This window comes from Chionomys nivalis, chromosome X (assembly GCF_950005125.1).
Source record: "Chionomys nivalis chromosome X, mChiNiv1.1, whole genome shotgun sequence".
Lineage (NCBI taxonomy): Eukaryota > Metazoa > Chordata > Mammalia > Rodentia > Cricetidae > Chionomys > Chionomys nivalis.
In genome coordinates, this window is record NC_080112.1 from 81816089 (window position 1) to 81833054 (window position 16966).

At 35.7% G+C, this 16966-nt stretch overlaps 1 protein-coding gene across 1 annotated transcript in view; it reads right to left on the reverse strand.

Annotated features, from left to right (window-relative positions):
* The window catches only part of Pof1b (POF1B actin binding protein), a 70182-nt gene that overhangs the window by 36137 nt on the left and 17079 nt on the right, over positions 1–16966 (reverse strand). Inside the window, exons 3-4 of the mRNA XM_057760357.1 lie at positions 10681–10761; positions 2904–3005 (exon numbers count right to left, since the gene is read on the reverse strand). Coding sequence (XP_057616340.1) covers positions 2904–3005; positions 10681–10761 — 183 coding nt within the window. The remainder of the gene's footprint in view (positions 1–2903; positions 3006–10680; positions 10762–16966) is intronic.

Genomic DNA, 16966 nt, shown 5'->3' on the forward strand with positions numbered 1-16966 from the left:
TGATCACCAAACTACTTACCTAGACATGCTATAGAATTACATGTCTAATTAAATTAATATTCCAGTTTTACTTAATCTTAAAACTATTATGAATAATAATTAATCTTTCTTTGATGATTCAACAGGCACTGTAGCTTCTAATTACATAACACATCTATGATGTTGGACATGCAAAAGAATTTAAAATTAGGAAATAATACAATAGAGTGATTTTCAGTGTCAGGAATCATGCTTTTATCCATGTTGGGGAGGCAATGATCTCATGCTTATTAAAATGGAGAAGAGGCTTTTTATTTTTCAAAAATGAAAACCACCAATTGGTGCTTTTAATCCATACAATGTAAGACTTTACGCACACACACAAACTCACACACATACACACATACACACACACACATATATATACATACATGTGATTTTATAAATATATATATGTTTTTGTATGAATAGAATAATAAACTTCTAAGAGAGGTTATCTAAAAAAAAAATAAAAACTAGAAACATGAAGGCCCAGATAGAGAAGTCAAGTACCATTATTTGCATTGTTTTTAATATACTTTTCATACTCTGAAACTTTTTACTCCATGTGAATTGCTTTTTAGCTGCATAAATTATCTTGAAATGAAGAAAAATATATGAGGAGGCATATATTATGAATGGAAACTGCCTTGGTAGTTATAAAATAGGGAGGAAGGGAAGAGAATGGAGAAAAATATACAGCTCAATAAAAACAATTACTAAAAGTCATAAAGTCAGTTCTTGGCTTTCCTTTCTCTAGACTTAAATATGACTCATTTTATAAGTATGATAGCACTGAGATGTTTACAGTTTAGAAATCTACCATATGCTTTAATAAACTTTGCTTAAAAATTTGACAGATAAATATATTATCTGTTCTTTTATGCTATAAAATGTCATCTTAAAAATGTGTTTACTGTTATCAGTCCTGGTGTTAAGATAGAAGCCAGAGTTTCATAGGCTCACGTGCTTTACAGCACCAGTTCTTAGAGTCAACTATCAAAGTTATCGCTTTAAAGAAAAATATTTATATAGACATCATATTTTGAAGTATATCATAATCTAAACTTTAAAGCACAAAATATCAAACTATTGTTAACTGTCAAAGGTGATTTCTTTAGATAGAGGGGAAAAAGAATAACATAAAATACAAATGTTTTGAAAGGATCTTGTAAGTGGTACTACTTTACCAACTTTTTACTCCAAAAGCCTTCTTTTTATTGGACAGGTCTAATTTCAGTAACTGATTGTATTTGATTCAGTTACAAGTGCCAGTAAATAGTTTTGTTTGGACCTTAGCTTTGTTCAGCATGTCATGGTTTAGTCCCTATCACTGAGGAAACAACAGAACAAAACTTATACTCGCACAGGTAATTTTAATTTGGACAGCTTACGTAGCAGTTCTACAACTTGCAAATCATTGAAATTATTAGTGATAAAAGGTAAGAACAGTCAAACATTGATATCAACAGTAAGCAAAAGCAGTGTTCTTAAAATATCTTTCTTAATTGTTTCATCTGCATGAGCAGAATGACAATGTATAGAACAGTCAACATTGTATTCTAGAGGATATACAACAGAAAAACAATTCATTCTCATTAAAACGATAACCTGAAAGCAGCACTAAATGATGTATCCCAAACATTTCTTACTTCTTAAAACGTGTGAAGCATCATTTTTGACGGACAAGTTGAATAAATATAAATGTACGTTGATAGGTTTAGAAAAATATCATTTGGAAGATCAGAAACAGTGAATTTTTTTTACTCAATATCATAATTTTGGGCTCTTCTTTCTGGAATGCTTTGTTAGATACTATTCAGTTAAACAAGTAAATCAAAAAGTAGACATTTTGATGATTATCATTCTGAAATTTTATGTCATTTCATTTTTACTGGACATAAAATAAGGAATAGCATGTTATTTCTGTTATTTCTTACAAGTCTACTAAGAACTGCCAATAAGTGTTTATAAAAATAGAGTGTGTTCTCATGCCAAGAAGTTTAAAAACAAAATCCAATACATTTTCAGTGTCTTTTATTTATAAATGAAAAAGTGATTTTGTTATCCAATCTGATTTTATAATATTTAACTGCCTATTATATACTGAGTTGTTACCCATACTCCAAATTTATGGTGATGTTCTAAATCCCAGCAATACGCAATTACTCGGGTAGGGTTTAATTCAATATGACCAATGTCTTCATAAAAATGCGAAATTTGACAGCCAGCCAGGCAGAATGTGGCACTAATGTGGAGATGCACATGTAGGGCACCATGTGATAACAGGAGGGTTGGGGTGCTATTATGCAATCAAAAGAATGCCTGCAGCTGCCACAAGCTAAACTAACAAAAAGGGTTCCTTCCCTAAGAGTTCCAGGAGGATGGTGGTCTTATCCTACACAGTAATTTTTTATTTCTGCTTTATAGAATTTGAGACAATACAATTATCTTTTCTAAGTACCCAACTAAAATGTTTACTTAAACTTTCAGTTTTATGTATCTTTCAGAAATTTTACTTATCTACTATTATATACTGTTCATTTAAGTATGAACATATCAAAATAATGAATACAATATTGTAGCCTTTAAAATACTTTTTTGTAAACTAGTTTAAAAGAAAACACATAATACATATTAAGCTTGGTTTCTAAGATTAGCTTTTTATGTGACTTCAGGTTCCCTTTCAGTAAAATGTGCTTCACAATAAAATAAATATAAAAATATTAAGGATAGCATGAAGAATTGTAGACATGATGACACAGGATAACTCACAGTGGTACTGCCTGGTACTTGATAATTGAGTATTATTTCAGTTCTATTATAATATTCATAATTTTAAAACTTATACTTGTCGAACAAGTTCTAAAACAATTATTACTTACCTGATCTGTATTTAGCTTCTCCACTTTTCTTATTGTTTTTTCATAAATTACATTGTTTCCTGGGAAGAAGTGGCTGCCTCTTAGGAAAGGAGACAATGGTTCCTAATAAGAGATTAAATAACATGTTTTGATTTGAAAAGTGTAGTTTTCATAGGAACTCCAACAAATACCTAGTATCTGTAGGCTCTGAAGTAGCAGATTTTAGGAAGGTAATGGAATGATTCATCAATAAATTTCTTCCAGAGAAAAAAATAATTAAAAAAAAACCAGTCCATTATCAATGAGAACGTTTTGATTTCCTTATTCTTTCTAGTTCTCTGTGGGAGATTTGAAGGATGTAGGAAGGATAACATTTGTTTCTCTGGATGAGAAATGAGTAAAAAGTACAAAGCAGATTGGGTCTGAGCTTCTGTGAATCCATTGGCTCTAAGGCAGGACACAATAAAAGTTTCTTCTAAGTTAGTCTAGCATGAGGTCAATATCATTTAAGCTAGGGTCATAGGCAGGTTTCTTCCTACACAAAGGAATTACTAGAGAAATTTAGAATTAATATAGATCAACTTTACTAAACCATAAAGTAGGTAGAACTGCATTAAAGTATTTTCTTAGGACGCAATTCGCATGTCATTGAAGTGTACAATTCCTATTTGTGATGATAATCAAGGCTACGATTCTCAGTACAACATATGTTTTGAGAACTGAGAGAAGCTTTAAGAGTCACTGTACCTGTATAATCAACTAAATTGCTATAGTATTAGCCAAGTGCTTAGAAGATGTTAGTCAATGAAATAAAGGCCTGTGATATGTCTTAGATCGAGAGACTAATAAAGAATCAGACGAGGAGTCCAAAATAAATGTAATGCGCATCACATTCCTTTTTCTTCTCTTTACTTTTGAGAAAGGGTCTCTCTACAGCCCTGGCTGCCATGGTACTCTCTATGCAGATATTGCTGGCCTAAAACTCAAATTTCTGCTTACCTCTGCCTCCAAGTACAAGGGAACTAAAGGTGAGTGCCGCCACATCCAGTTTCTCCCTTCTTTTGAGTTTAATTTGAGTCGTGAGGTTGTTTTATTCATTGATTCATCAAAAAACAAAACTGTGTTCATTTGTTTTGAATGTACTTATAGTAGATGAAATTGCTAGTATACAGCAGAGATTGTTGTTTGGAAAACACAGCAATTACTCTTAGGTCTTAGACTAACTGGGCTAAAAGACTGATTGTTAAGAAGGAAAGAAATTCTGCAGCTCAAGTCCCCAGATCCAGATTTCTCAATGAACAAATTAGAAGCGATGCTTATAATCACACAATTGCTCAAAAATAAGGGAAGATCAAAAAAAAAAAAAACTGAACACAAAAATGCTCCAGAGGTATCAACGGATGAGAATCGCAAAGCAGATTAGATTTTAGCTGCTGTGAATCCATTGACTCTGACTTTAAAATTCAGTGGAAGCAGGTTTACTGGAAAGGAAAGGTATAGTGTCATGAAATAAGAGTTAACAGCTCTTTCTTCATCATCTGTATGCAGTGGATACCTAGGTAAGAAAGGCATTAACTTTCTCTGAAGTTCAGTGTGCTTATCGCAAGGATAAAATATACAGGGTATTCTAGATCAAGTGAAACAATATATTTTAAGGTACTATCAATCTTAACTTTTTTGGACATCGTTTTTTAATTGCAGTTTCATATTTTAATATATTAAAAATGTTTTTGAAAATTTTGTTATAAAATTTCTAGGACAATAATTTGAATTATACAAAATAGACTGTTTTGAAGCTAAAGAAAGTATTGACTCTGCATTTTTGATAATAAGTAAACCTATGACTGAATGAGAAGTGCAGTAACTCTTACCTTGTTGATTTAAAATTTTCTTAAAGAGGAAAACAAATATGAGATTATCTTCTCTATGAAATGTAGCTTATTTTAAATCTTTATTAGTGTTTTTCATGAAGAAAAAAGCTAAGATTTATGAACTACTGATGCTCTTTAGAGTATATTTTGATTTTCCTGTTGAAATGACAATAAAAATGCACCCAAATTTAGATTATGAATTATCCAAATTTATAAGATTGTAAAAATAAAATATTTATATGAATAATTACTCTAGAAAAACAAATCAGCTAAAAACCTTAAATTGGGCATTGTGGAGTTCTTAACAGCTGAGGAGCTCAACAGTTTTAATGCTTTGGTATCTTCTTTTCTTTAGTCTCTACATTTGATTTGGTGCCAAATCCACCCTAAAAATTAGCAGGTGTTTTCAAAATGGTTGATGTTATAACTTTAATTGTTACTTTCAAAACCTCCGGCAGTAGTTCTCACATTTAACAAAGTATGTAATTCCCAACATCTATCACACTGTTCCCAGGCCACAAGGCTATAATAGAGAAACATTTCTTAAAACGAAAATAAAAATTTGTTCATTTCAAATTCAAGTTACTCAGTTTTATGCATTGCTTCTAAGCTTTATGATCACACTTGGATTAATCAAGTACCATAACTGTGGTTTGAAAGCCTTTTATTTCTCTACAACCCTGTCCTCATGTTCCCTTAGCCCTTTCCTTCTAGAAGAAATCAAATTAATGTAATGTCATCTCACCATGTTTCTTCACACTTCAAAAAACTGCCCTTTACTTTCTGTTCATTCTAGCTCATCAAAGAGGAATTCATTCCTTTGTTTTTCTAAAGTTGTGTCTCGATGTGCACCTGAATTGTATCCCCTCTTTTCTCCTTCAGAATCTCACTGCACTTGTCTTTTTACTCTGTTGCATTACTCTTCACTCCCATTACTGATTCATTCTATCTACAAATCTTCCAGGGTTTCCAAGATTCAGCTTTCTCTTCTAGTGATACCTTTTCTTTTGCCTTTGACCAGTATCCTTTTCAGAAAGGCATCCCCATACTAAACTTCCTCCACTTCCCTTTGAGAAATATATCCATTAGCTTCTGGAATCTGGATCTTGCTCCAACGAGCATATTGAAACTGCTGTTTTAAATATCACTGTCATTTTCTTAACTGTCAAAGTTCATTCCCATATTTATTGTCTTTAGCTTTAGGTTTACTTGATATGGTTACTCAATTCGTTCTATTTACTTGTTACTGTTTTAACAACCTTCTCTGAGAAGACATTTGCTGTGACAGTGGGTCCTTCTTTCTGTTCCCTTGAAGTGGATATTTCTCCAGTTCTGGCCTCTCTATCCCACAGCAATCACACCCATGCCTTTACCATTGCCAGTAAACTTTAGATAACAACCCTCTTATTTGTATCTCCAATGTGACATTTAGCTGTGTCATTTTGAATATTCACTAGGTACCCTCTCTATTAAGCACCTCACATCCCACTGCCTCAAGCAGATCTCATGGTATTCCCCTTTAATAAACCAAATTCTCCCCATCTCTTCTTAATCTTTTCTATTGGCCACCAAAACCCAATATCCCCACCTATCAGACCTTTAGGCTCACATTTAATTTTTCTTCTGTCAGCCCCCCTAACACAGATTAGCTGTCAGAAAGGAGAAGAATTTGTGAAGACCTGGACAAAGTACATATATTTAATTTGTTTCCTTATATATAATGATTCTAATATCTTGTAAATTGTATCAATATATTACATGTCAAAACAAATATTTCCTTAATTTTCCACAAATAGCAAATGTGTTATCTGAAGTCAAACTGCAGTGTAGTGGTTTGAATGACCATAGCTCCCATAGACCCATTTGCTTTAATACTTGGTCCCAAGCTACTGGAACTCTTTGAGAAGGATTGGACATGTGACCTTGTTAGAGGAAGTGTGTCACTGGGGAAGGGCTTGAAGGTTTCAGAAACCCACACCACTCCATACCATTCTCTCTCTCTCTTTCGCTCTCTCTCTTTCTCCCTCTCCCTCTCTTGTTTAGTGCTTGTGGATGAGTTGTATGTTCTCACCTACTCTTCCTGTACTATAGCTGTCTGCCTGTTGTCATACTTCCTGGCACTATGGCTATGGACTCACCCTTTGGAATCATAAAACACCAAATTAAAGTCTTTCTTTCAATGTTGCCTTGGTCATAGTGTTTTATCACGGCAATAGAAAGGGAACTAAGACAGGAGTCAGTACACAGGGCTATTGCTGTGACATGTCTAACCATACTGTTTCATATTTTGCCCATATCCACTGGTTTCAGAGGTAAACGGTATTAACAACAAGGCTAACAACAATTTTTGGAATCTATCTTTATGCTAAGAATCTGCCTGCTGGAAGGAAAACTGAAGAGTTTCAGACTAGCTTTGCTGGGAGTGAAGATTTCAGGTATAGCCAAGTATTGCCTGTTTCGTGTGGCTATGAGTAATCACTACTATGCTGATCTACAATGGAAAAGAGCAAGCAGGGCAAAAAAAAATACAAAATGTACAGTTTGAGGAAAAAAAGAACACTAGGATATTAACATTGAAGCCTTAGTCTGTGATAAAAGATATGGAGAAATGTAATAAAGGTAGTGACCCTCAGGGCAAGAACCCGCCCAGTTGTAGGCTCTCAGCTACTGCTCCAAAACAGTGCCTGCCTGCTGTTGCCATGATCCCTGCCATGATGGTCATGAACTCACCCTCTAACACTGTAAGCAAGCCTCAAATGAGAGGCATTATTTTATAGGTTGCTTAGATCTGCATGGTATTTTGTCATGTCAACAGAAGTAACTAAGATGATTTGCATTTCTCTACTGGTATCTATCACTTACATCATGCATTTTCCAAAGGATTTTACACAGCCATTTGTGGACATGCTTTACTTCCTACACTAAAAGAAAATGTAAGCACTTTTGATTTTTAAAAATATACCTTATTTCCTTATTCCTAGTTGAAGGCTATAGAACAGTAGTTCTCAACCTGTGGGTCACGACCACTACAGGGACACCTCGTATTATCAGAAAAACACACATTTCTGGTGGTCTTAGGAACTGAGACTCCTTCTCTTTCATGTCCAGGTGGGTCCACCCACATGCAGACAAACACAGCAGTACAGAACTGTGTTAAAGGTCACAGCATTAGGAAGGTTGAGGACCACTGCTATAATGTATCTTCTCCATATCAGGATCATCACAACAAGAAACTTCACAAAAAAAAAAAAAAGAAAAAAAAAGAAAAGCCGTGCGGTGGTGGCGCACGCCTTTAATCCCAGCACTTGGGAGGCAGAGGCAGGCTGATCTCTGTGAGTTCGAGACCAGCCTGGTCTACAAGAGCTAGTTCCAGGACAGGCTCCAAAACCACAGAGAAACCCTGTCTCGAAAAACCAAAAAAAAAAAGAAACTTCAAAAAACTGATAAATATCATTAGATTTCACCCACTAATGAAACGAATGAGTTTTCTTCATTTTTAGATAAAAAGTAAGTCAATATATATAAATCCTATGATTATAATGACAAATTGAGGATAAGGAAAATCAGAAGCAACCACAAATAAAAAGTCTGAAAAGAGACAGAAGGAATCATAACTAGACAAGTTGTTTGGGATTATTTTAATTCCAAGGACAAGGAATAAAACTTGGAAAAACTAGGAGGTAAAAGAGGATGAGGTTATCATTTAAGAGCCTCAATTTATTATAAACATTGCAATTAAACTAAATCTTCTCCTGGAGAGATTTAAAAGTGAAAAATACAAAAGAAATATACCTAAAAAAAAAAATAGGGACACACACACAGAGAGAGTGTTAAAGCTATTTTGCAAAACCAGTTCGCGTTATTTTAGTTTACAAAGAAAGTGGCTTGAATTTTGTTTTATTGCTCAATAAAAGGCAGAGTTGAAAATCTTTAAAAGGACCAATTTTCTCCACTGTTCTGTTAGATTTTCCTGAGGAAATGTTTGCAGTCAGCATGGCCTGAGATAATGAGTTCTTAGAGAAACAAGCTCAGTGTTCTTAATGTGCCCTTACTTATACACACATGTCAAATTTTGCTGCTTTTTAAACAACATGGTGTAAAAGTAAATATGTAATTACATAATTTATTGGATAATCATTTAAGGTCTATTATGAGTTGTCCTTCACTGTTATTTTTCTTATGCATTATTCAAATCCATTTCCAACTTCATCACTTTGTAACTCAGTGTTCCTGTAGCACTTAAGAACTTATTCCCCAAGAATAAGAAAAATACATTTTAAAGAATATGCGCTTCAGGCTGGGGAGATGACTTGGTTGATAAAGTGCTTGTTGTGTAAGCATGAAAACCAGAGTTTGGATACTAGGCATTCAGAAAAGTCTGTTCACGGTATCATATCTATCAACTTAGCCTTGGGGAAGGAAAAACAAGTAGATACCTGGAGCTTACTGACCAGGCAGGCTAGCCTTACCTATAAGTTCCAGGTTCAGCAAGAAAAGAAAGGTACACCATGATTGAAGAGGACACATGATGCTAACTTCTGATCTCCACATGTACTTACATACATAGGTAAATATAAACATACATATACATCATATTACCATATACAAGAATAAATACCTACGTAAGTATAAGAACATGAAACACGTGGCTAAAAAAAGCAGATTAGATGTGTGTAAGTACAGAACATACTAGAAATTCTGTCTTTGTAAGAAGCCAATATATTAGGCTATAGTCACCTAGTATGTACTCTACTCCAATCGCAGGATTGGGAAGTGGGCAGTAGAGGGACGAAGGTTAGGGAAACATACTCTTTCCACTAATGGTCTCCTTACTGCCCCTAGTCCAGCCACCTTGCCCCTGTTTCCAGACTTGTTTCTTAAATATTTTATTTGCAAAGGAAGGAGCAGGCAACTGCTTTAACTATAATCATGTCCTTCTTTTATGTTTACACAAATTTATGAAAACTCAAGCAAATATCCAAAGTAATCATCACCTTATTCAGATCCTGTGTGTTCACAAATTCACACAAACACACATGCACAACTAGCAGCTTCCTTAATTAAGGAGACACAAGAACATGATTTTAATAAGTAAATTTAAAAACAGAGGTGGAATAGATAGTAGCCGAAGTACATCCTCTACACCATCTAGATTAGGAAAGATTGCTTCTCATTCTAATGGAGAAATGAAGAGTAAAGGGAAAAATGTCTTGTCTCTATTCATACCCCAGTGTTTCCTATAGGGAGATTGATGCCTTAAGAGGCCAAAATGTTCTGTTGCCACTAGAAGATGCATGTGTGCATGTATATGTGTGTGTGTGTGTGTGTGTGTGTGTGTACGCAAGGAAGGTTTATTATCATGGAAAAATGCTGTCTTAATTTTCTTCTCAAATTAGACAGAAGAAACTATGTACTTTGTAAAACATATGATTATATATCTTAGTTAAAAATATAATAATGTAAATTTCTAAATAGCTCATTACTAAGTACATAATTCATACATCAGAGGCTACAAGCACATGAAAACACTTTTTGAGCTTTTGACTTTTAATCTTCTTCCTAGTCCACAGGTGAAAGGCAAATGCAAATACACTAAACCTTTCAGCTCCCAGTGTTGTGGTTGGTAGATTTTATGGGAAGTCTGTGAAGACCTTTGTTCCTTTTCTCTCTGGTTCAAAGTGTACAAAAGTCCCTTGCACTGCCAGGGTGGGGCTATAGAAAGGAAAGTATTATAACAGCCAAGCTGCTTGGAACTTTTGCATTGCTATATCAGAACAGAACGGTGCATGGCTCCCTGAAATTAAAAATGGAGTTTTATATTAATGATTAGAAGTACACTTTCTAACTGGAAGATAGGTCAGTGATCTGCATTTAAGGATCTAGTAACTGACTCACCCACTGGAAAAAGAGATCACATGACACTTTACCTGTTCAGGGTTTTGTACTATGTATCTCCTAATGGTAGTTTGTGGATATGTAGTAACTTTCACTGTTGGAGAATGAAGTTCCTGTAAAGAAAAATGAAATCCATATAACTACATATAAGTATCATTATTTGGTAACCTGGAGCCATTAATAATAAGGAACAATTTTTATGGTGAACATTATATAGTCATTTTCATTAACAATGTTATGTGACTATGATTTATTTAACTTTAGTGTTGGAAATACTTTTACAAAGCAGCATTTGCTCAGTGCTGTTGCAAGTAGTTGACTATACTAATTTCTATTTTTACCATACTTTTTCGTATTTTATTATGTTTTTTTATATATTCTTCTCTGCTAGAGTTTGGCAAGGTAAAAAGTTCTATGAAAACTAACAGTTATTTATCCTTACATTCTACCCTACCTCTAAAGACTCAATACCTAATGACAATAAATACTTTACAAAAATAATAGAGGTACTATTCTTTCGTAAAATATTGAAAGTGAATATTTCCAAGACTCCAGTTCCTAATTCATTTTTATATTTACATACTGGAGATATATTGGAGTAGAGTGAAATTGCATAAATGGTGATAGAATATATTAAATAGGGTACACTATTTTCCCTTTTATTGTGCTTCTCTTCCCATTTTGGAACAATTCTGCTCCTTGTTTTTATGTCTAAATTTTCTACAGTCTTCTGAACCATCTAAGACACAAACAGAATTGGCAATTTCTCAGAAAATTAGGAAACAACCTTCATCAAGACCCAGCAATACCACTTTTGGGTATATACCCAAAGGATGCTCAATTGTGCTACAAGGACATGTGCTCAACTATGTTCATAGCAGCATTGTTTGTCATAACCAGAAACTGAAAACAACCTAAATGTCCTTTGTCCAAAGAATGGATAACGACAATGTGGTACATTTTACACGGAGTACTGCACAGCAGAAAAAAATAATGACATCTTAAATTTTTCAGGTAAATGGATAGAGCTAGTAAACATCATTTTGAGTGAGGTAACCCAGACCCAGAAAGACAATTATCATGTGTACTCACTCATAAGTGGTTTTTAAACATAAAGCAAAGAACACCAGCCCACCAATCACAATCTCAGAGAACCTAGACAACAATGAGGACCCTAAGAGAGAGACATACATAGATCTAATCTACATGGGAAGTTGCAAAAGACAAGATCTGAGTAAATTGGGAGCATGGAGACATTAGGAGAGGGTGGAAGGAAGGGGAGACGGAAGAAGGGGAGCAGAGAAAAATGTAGAGCTCAATAAAAATAATAATAAAAAAGAAATAATACTGTTCATAGTCATTGAATAAAATTGTAGCATTATGTTTTCTGTTCTATTTTAAAGTCTATTTAAAATAAGGGCCTTAAAATTGCCCTAAATATTCTCACTCATCTCACTTCCTCCTACCAAGTCTGAGGCAAGAGAATTTGGAAAATTTAAAATGAGCAAAGTGACTTGAATCTAAATAACAACTAGTTTAAAGTAGGTGTTTCCACTGGGGTTTTTATTTTTAAGAAATTCATTACAAAATTCTCTTTTTCTACATTTTACTACATTTCTTTCTAAATTTTCTCAGAGAGAACTGTGTTGCAATGACACGTTTAGATAAAAAGTTAAGCTTAAATTCAATTTATATTAAATAAGTTGTATAGAAAAAATACTCATAATTTACAAGATGTCAACTTTTTTCTGCAAGACATGGGTTCTGAGTATGAATCAAATGCAGTATGGCTTCCAGGCTCTCTGATTTTTATTATTTGTTTTTCTGTTGGCCCAATCCACCTGCCCATCTGGCTACTAGTAATATTTTCAAGGCTATGGACAATCACCACACATCACAAGGATAGCACAATATGACACACCCTATAGCCTGGTACATATCCTTAATGTACTCAATAAAAAATACTCATGCATATAAAAATAAACAGAGCCAATCAGTAGAATAGCACAGTGTGTTTGCATCTAAAAATCAGAAAGGGTACCTCCCCTTCTCTTCTCAGTCTCTTTATTACTTGCTGGCCTCTTGGAACTGTTTGTTTTACTCATTACCTAAAGAATTCTATATGTTTCTGTCTATTGTTAGAAGCTGGGCCTGCTTGTACATGCTTCAGTTAACCATTGCAGATAATCCACATCAGAACTGTGTAGGAGGGTTCAATGGAGAACTTGATGCTGGGAAGACTGGGAATTTCCACCTACTTCTTGCTGCCGGCGTGATTTGTCACCACAGAAGCAGCACTAGGCAGCCACTCTGATGTTCTCTATGAACAGCATAAAGCAGATGCAATCTTGGACCATGGAGCTGAATATCTCCATTGTCTTTTTTTTTTTTTGCCCCACCTCTGCCATAGCATATTTCAGAGGAAGTTTTCAGGATTTATATTGTCAAAGGCACTAATAGATTCATGCTCCAGGCTACCTGCATGGAAAGGAGCTGGAGCAACTGGGAGCACATTGACCACCTTGTGTACTTACTTTGCTAAGAACTTAACTTTTTTCAAGCACATGCATGACTCACATCTGTGTCCCTTTCCAAAAGGTTAGAAGCTTCCAAAGTCTAACACACTTGGGCTCCAGCTCCTTTGAAATTAGTTTCTATTTATGGACCATTTGGATCACCATTGTTCTAGATTTCGTTTCAGTGGCTGCATTGCCACCAGACTTGGTGTATTTTGGATTATCATTACAGTAGGTGATATTACGGACAGACCAGAAACTTGCAGCCACACTTACTGTCTCTGGGATCATAATTTGGCTGTTCTTTGCTTTCAAAAGTCTGTTGTTCTGATTCTGGATCCCATCTTGGGGGAGTGGTGGTTTGAATAAGTTTCCCTTAGGAGTCAGGTAGCTGAACATTTGGTGCCAGTTGGTGGTACTGTTTGAGTAGAACATGGAATCTTTAGGTGGAGGAATCTTTCTGGAGGAAGTACTTCATTGGAGATGGACTTTGTGGGTTTATAGACACACTCTACTTCCAGAATATTTTCTGTTACATGTTTATGGTTAAGATGTGATCTCTCAGATTTCTGCTCCCGCCACCTCTTGGTATGGTTCACCTACCATTATGGACTCATCTTCTGGAACTATAAGCCCAATAAAGTCTTTCTTCTTGTGCTTCCTAGTGTGAGTCAACTTGACACAAGGTAGAGTCATTAGAGAGATAGAAGCCTTAATCAAGAAAATGCTTCCATAAAAATCAGGCTGCAGGAAAGCCTATAGACAACTTTGTTAATTAGTTATCGGTATGGAAGGGCCCAGTTTATTGTATGTGGACCCCTGGGCAAGTGGTTCTGGGTTCTATGAGAAAGCAGGCTAAGCAAGCCATGGAGAACAAGTCAGTAAGCAACACTCTTCCATGGATTCTGCATTAATTCCTGACTCCGCAATCCTGCCCTGTCTGAGTTCCTGTGCTAACAACCTCCAGTGATGAACAGTGATGTGGAAGCATAAGATAAATAAATCCAGTCCTCCCCAAGTTGTTTTTGGTCGTGGTGTTTTATCACAGCAATCCCAACTCTAAGACAGAAGTTGGGTTGGTATCAGGATAGTGGGGTACTGCTGTGACAGACAAGATCATGCTGTTTTGGGAGGATTGTGGAGAAATTTTGAAACTCTGGGCTGGAAAAGTCATTGAACATTGAGAGCTCAGTGAGCTCTTCTGGAAGACATAAATTTTGACAGATGATGAAGCCCTCGTTTGTGACATAGGGAAATAAAGCCTCTATCAGGTCATTTGTGTGAAGGATCTGTGGTGGCTGAATAATTGGCTGTGACTAACAAGAGACCAGAACTACTAAAGTAAAACCTTTTCCTTGCTGTGACAATCGTTGCTGGTCAGCTGGGATGAAGAATCAGTGAAGATTACGAAGAGATCAGCATCACTGAGATGAAGTCTTCTAGGAAGTGGTTCCTGAGAGAACACAGAAGCTGTGTTCTAGAGGTGGCCTAGGTTGGTAGCTGAGCTTGGTAATGCCTAAGTCACCTGGGTGGTACTAGCTTTGAAAGCATGAGGTTACCGAGAGCACCTGAGTTTTAGCATTGTGAAAGGCCATTAGTAAAGGTGCAGCCTCAGTGGCAGTTGAATTTGAGGCTTGGCACCATGAAGAGAGCCTATGGGAGGGTATTGGTGAAGTGCAGCCCAGGTGCAGCAAAAGACCCCAGCATTTTGGAGATGCCAGTACCATGGGATGACGAATAAGAACAGCCCCAGCAATGAAATGTAGCCAGATGGATCCTAGAAGGCAAGCTGGGTGGAGCCAGAGAAGTAGCCCAAGGCCTTTGGAGGAGTCCAGAAGAGTGTGACTCCCAGACATTGGATACTGAGTTATTTACAGTTGGAGTTTGTTTTTGTGATTTTTTTTCAGATTGTTACTATGCTTTGGTTCTTCCCCTTTTAAGTAAGAACGTTTTTAATGTATTTTTATTTTATAGGAGCCCACAGTTGGGAGATATTGGAGTTTAAAAGTCAATGGGTATTTTAAAGTGTTTAAATTTAAGTGCTTAAAATTTTAAAGATTTTGGGACTTTTTAAGTTAATAAAATGTTTTATATTGTACTATCAATATTAATGTGTAATCTTGGGAATGGAAAAGAAAGAAAAAGATTGTGGCTTAACTGTGACTTATTTTTTTTTTTTGAGTTATTTGGCAAGGGGTCAGTTGCACTGGCTAGTTTTATGTCAACTTGGTACAAATCAGAGTCATTAGAGAAGGGAGCCTCAGTTGAGAAATTGTCTTCATAAGATCAGGCTGTAAGCAAGCCTGTAGTACATTTTCTAATTAGTGATTGATGAGGGGTACAGCCCATTGTGGTTAGGGCCACCCGTAGACCTGTGATCCTGGGTTCTTGAAGAAAGCAAGCTGAGCAAGTCAGTAAGCAGCACACCTCATGGCTTCTGTATTAGCTCCCACTTCCAGGTTCATACCCTGTTTGAGTTCCTGTGCTGACTTCCTTCAATGATGAACAGCAATTTGAAAGCAAAACCAAACCATTTTCTCCCCAATTAATTTTAGTCATGATTCTTTATCACAGTAATGGTAACGTTAATTAAGATACTTCCCTAATCACTTTTGGTCATAGTGTTTTATCATAGCACAGGAAAGTAACTAATATATGGTATGTAAATTATCATTCCTACTTACAGTCCTGGTCCCCACTCTTTTCCCTCACCAAGGGCAAAGACTTCTGCCAACAGGGTCGCAAGCTGTAAGAAGCACTAGGGGGACCAGAAATGTTTAGCACACCTAGTTGTCATTTCAAAGGTAGGTACATAATTTGTTTTCATTTTGCTTTGTTTTGTTTATGACCAGAATGCTGAGAACAGATGTGTTTAGTAGCCTAATGACATCTGTACTATCTGTATGGCCAGGCAACACCAGTTCCCCCAGATTTATGTTTATCTCAGTCAATCTACAGTGCTTTCTCCCAGAGCCCTTATCATGAGCATTGTTTACCTTGAATCTGCTTCCTTAGTTACTATATATAAACCTATCTTTCACCTGTATTTTTACAAGAGTTTCAATGCAATCATGTCTTAAGCATTATCGTATACATGGGATTAGGTTAATTATCAAGAGAAAATATTTTTCCAAATTGTGCTATACTTACATATGTCTAAAAATAAACTGCCCAGTGTCAAACTTTGGAAGTTTGCATTAGCACTGCCTACTGAGTCACGTTTAATCAGACTTTCTTTTCCACTCATTCTGCTCGCTGTAGTGTTTGCAGAGACTCCCACAGCAAGTTAGGTAATAAGAGTGACTAATTTATGCTTCATTTATGGATATTTAAATGCTTTAGAGTAAGGACTTTGGGCAACCTTTACAATGACTTGGGTATTTTTATTCTACCCACTGATATCAGTTTTGAGAAAATCTAAAAAGTTTTATAGATCAAGGAGAAAAGATCTGGATCTAACATTTTGTAATTAAGAGTACCTGGTCTCTTGTCTGATTTGCTTTCTGGAGAAGGGTTGATGGTGCTTGCTCAATGGTGAGATAATCCTCTGGTACTTCTTTGTGGAGAGTGAAAGCCAGTTCAGATGCAGAGTCACTCTTCAAATTAAGGTTATTCTCTAGTTAAAGCTAGCTGATGTGGCCACACAAAGTACATTGGAGACCACAAAGAAATGTGCTATGCAAGTATGACCAATAGCAACTCCAGAAGCAATAGCAGCAGCTTGGGGACTAGGTGCCTCTCTATAAATTTTAAAATACACATGGTGAGATTTTTTATGAAGTATTTTGTTTTGCTGTATTCA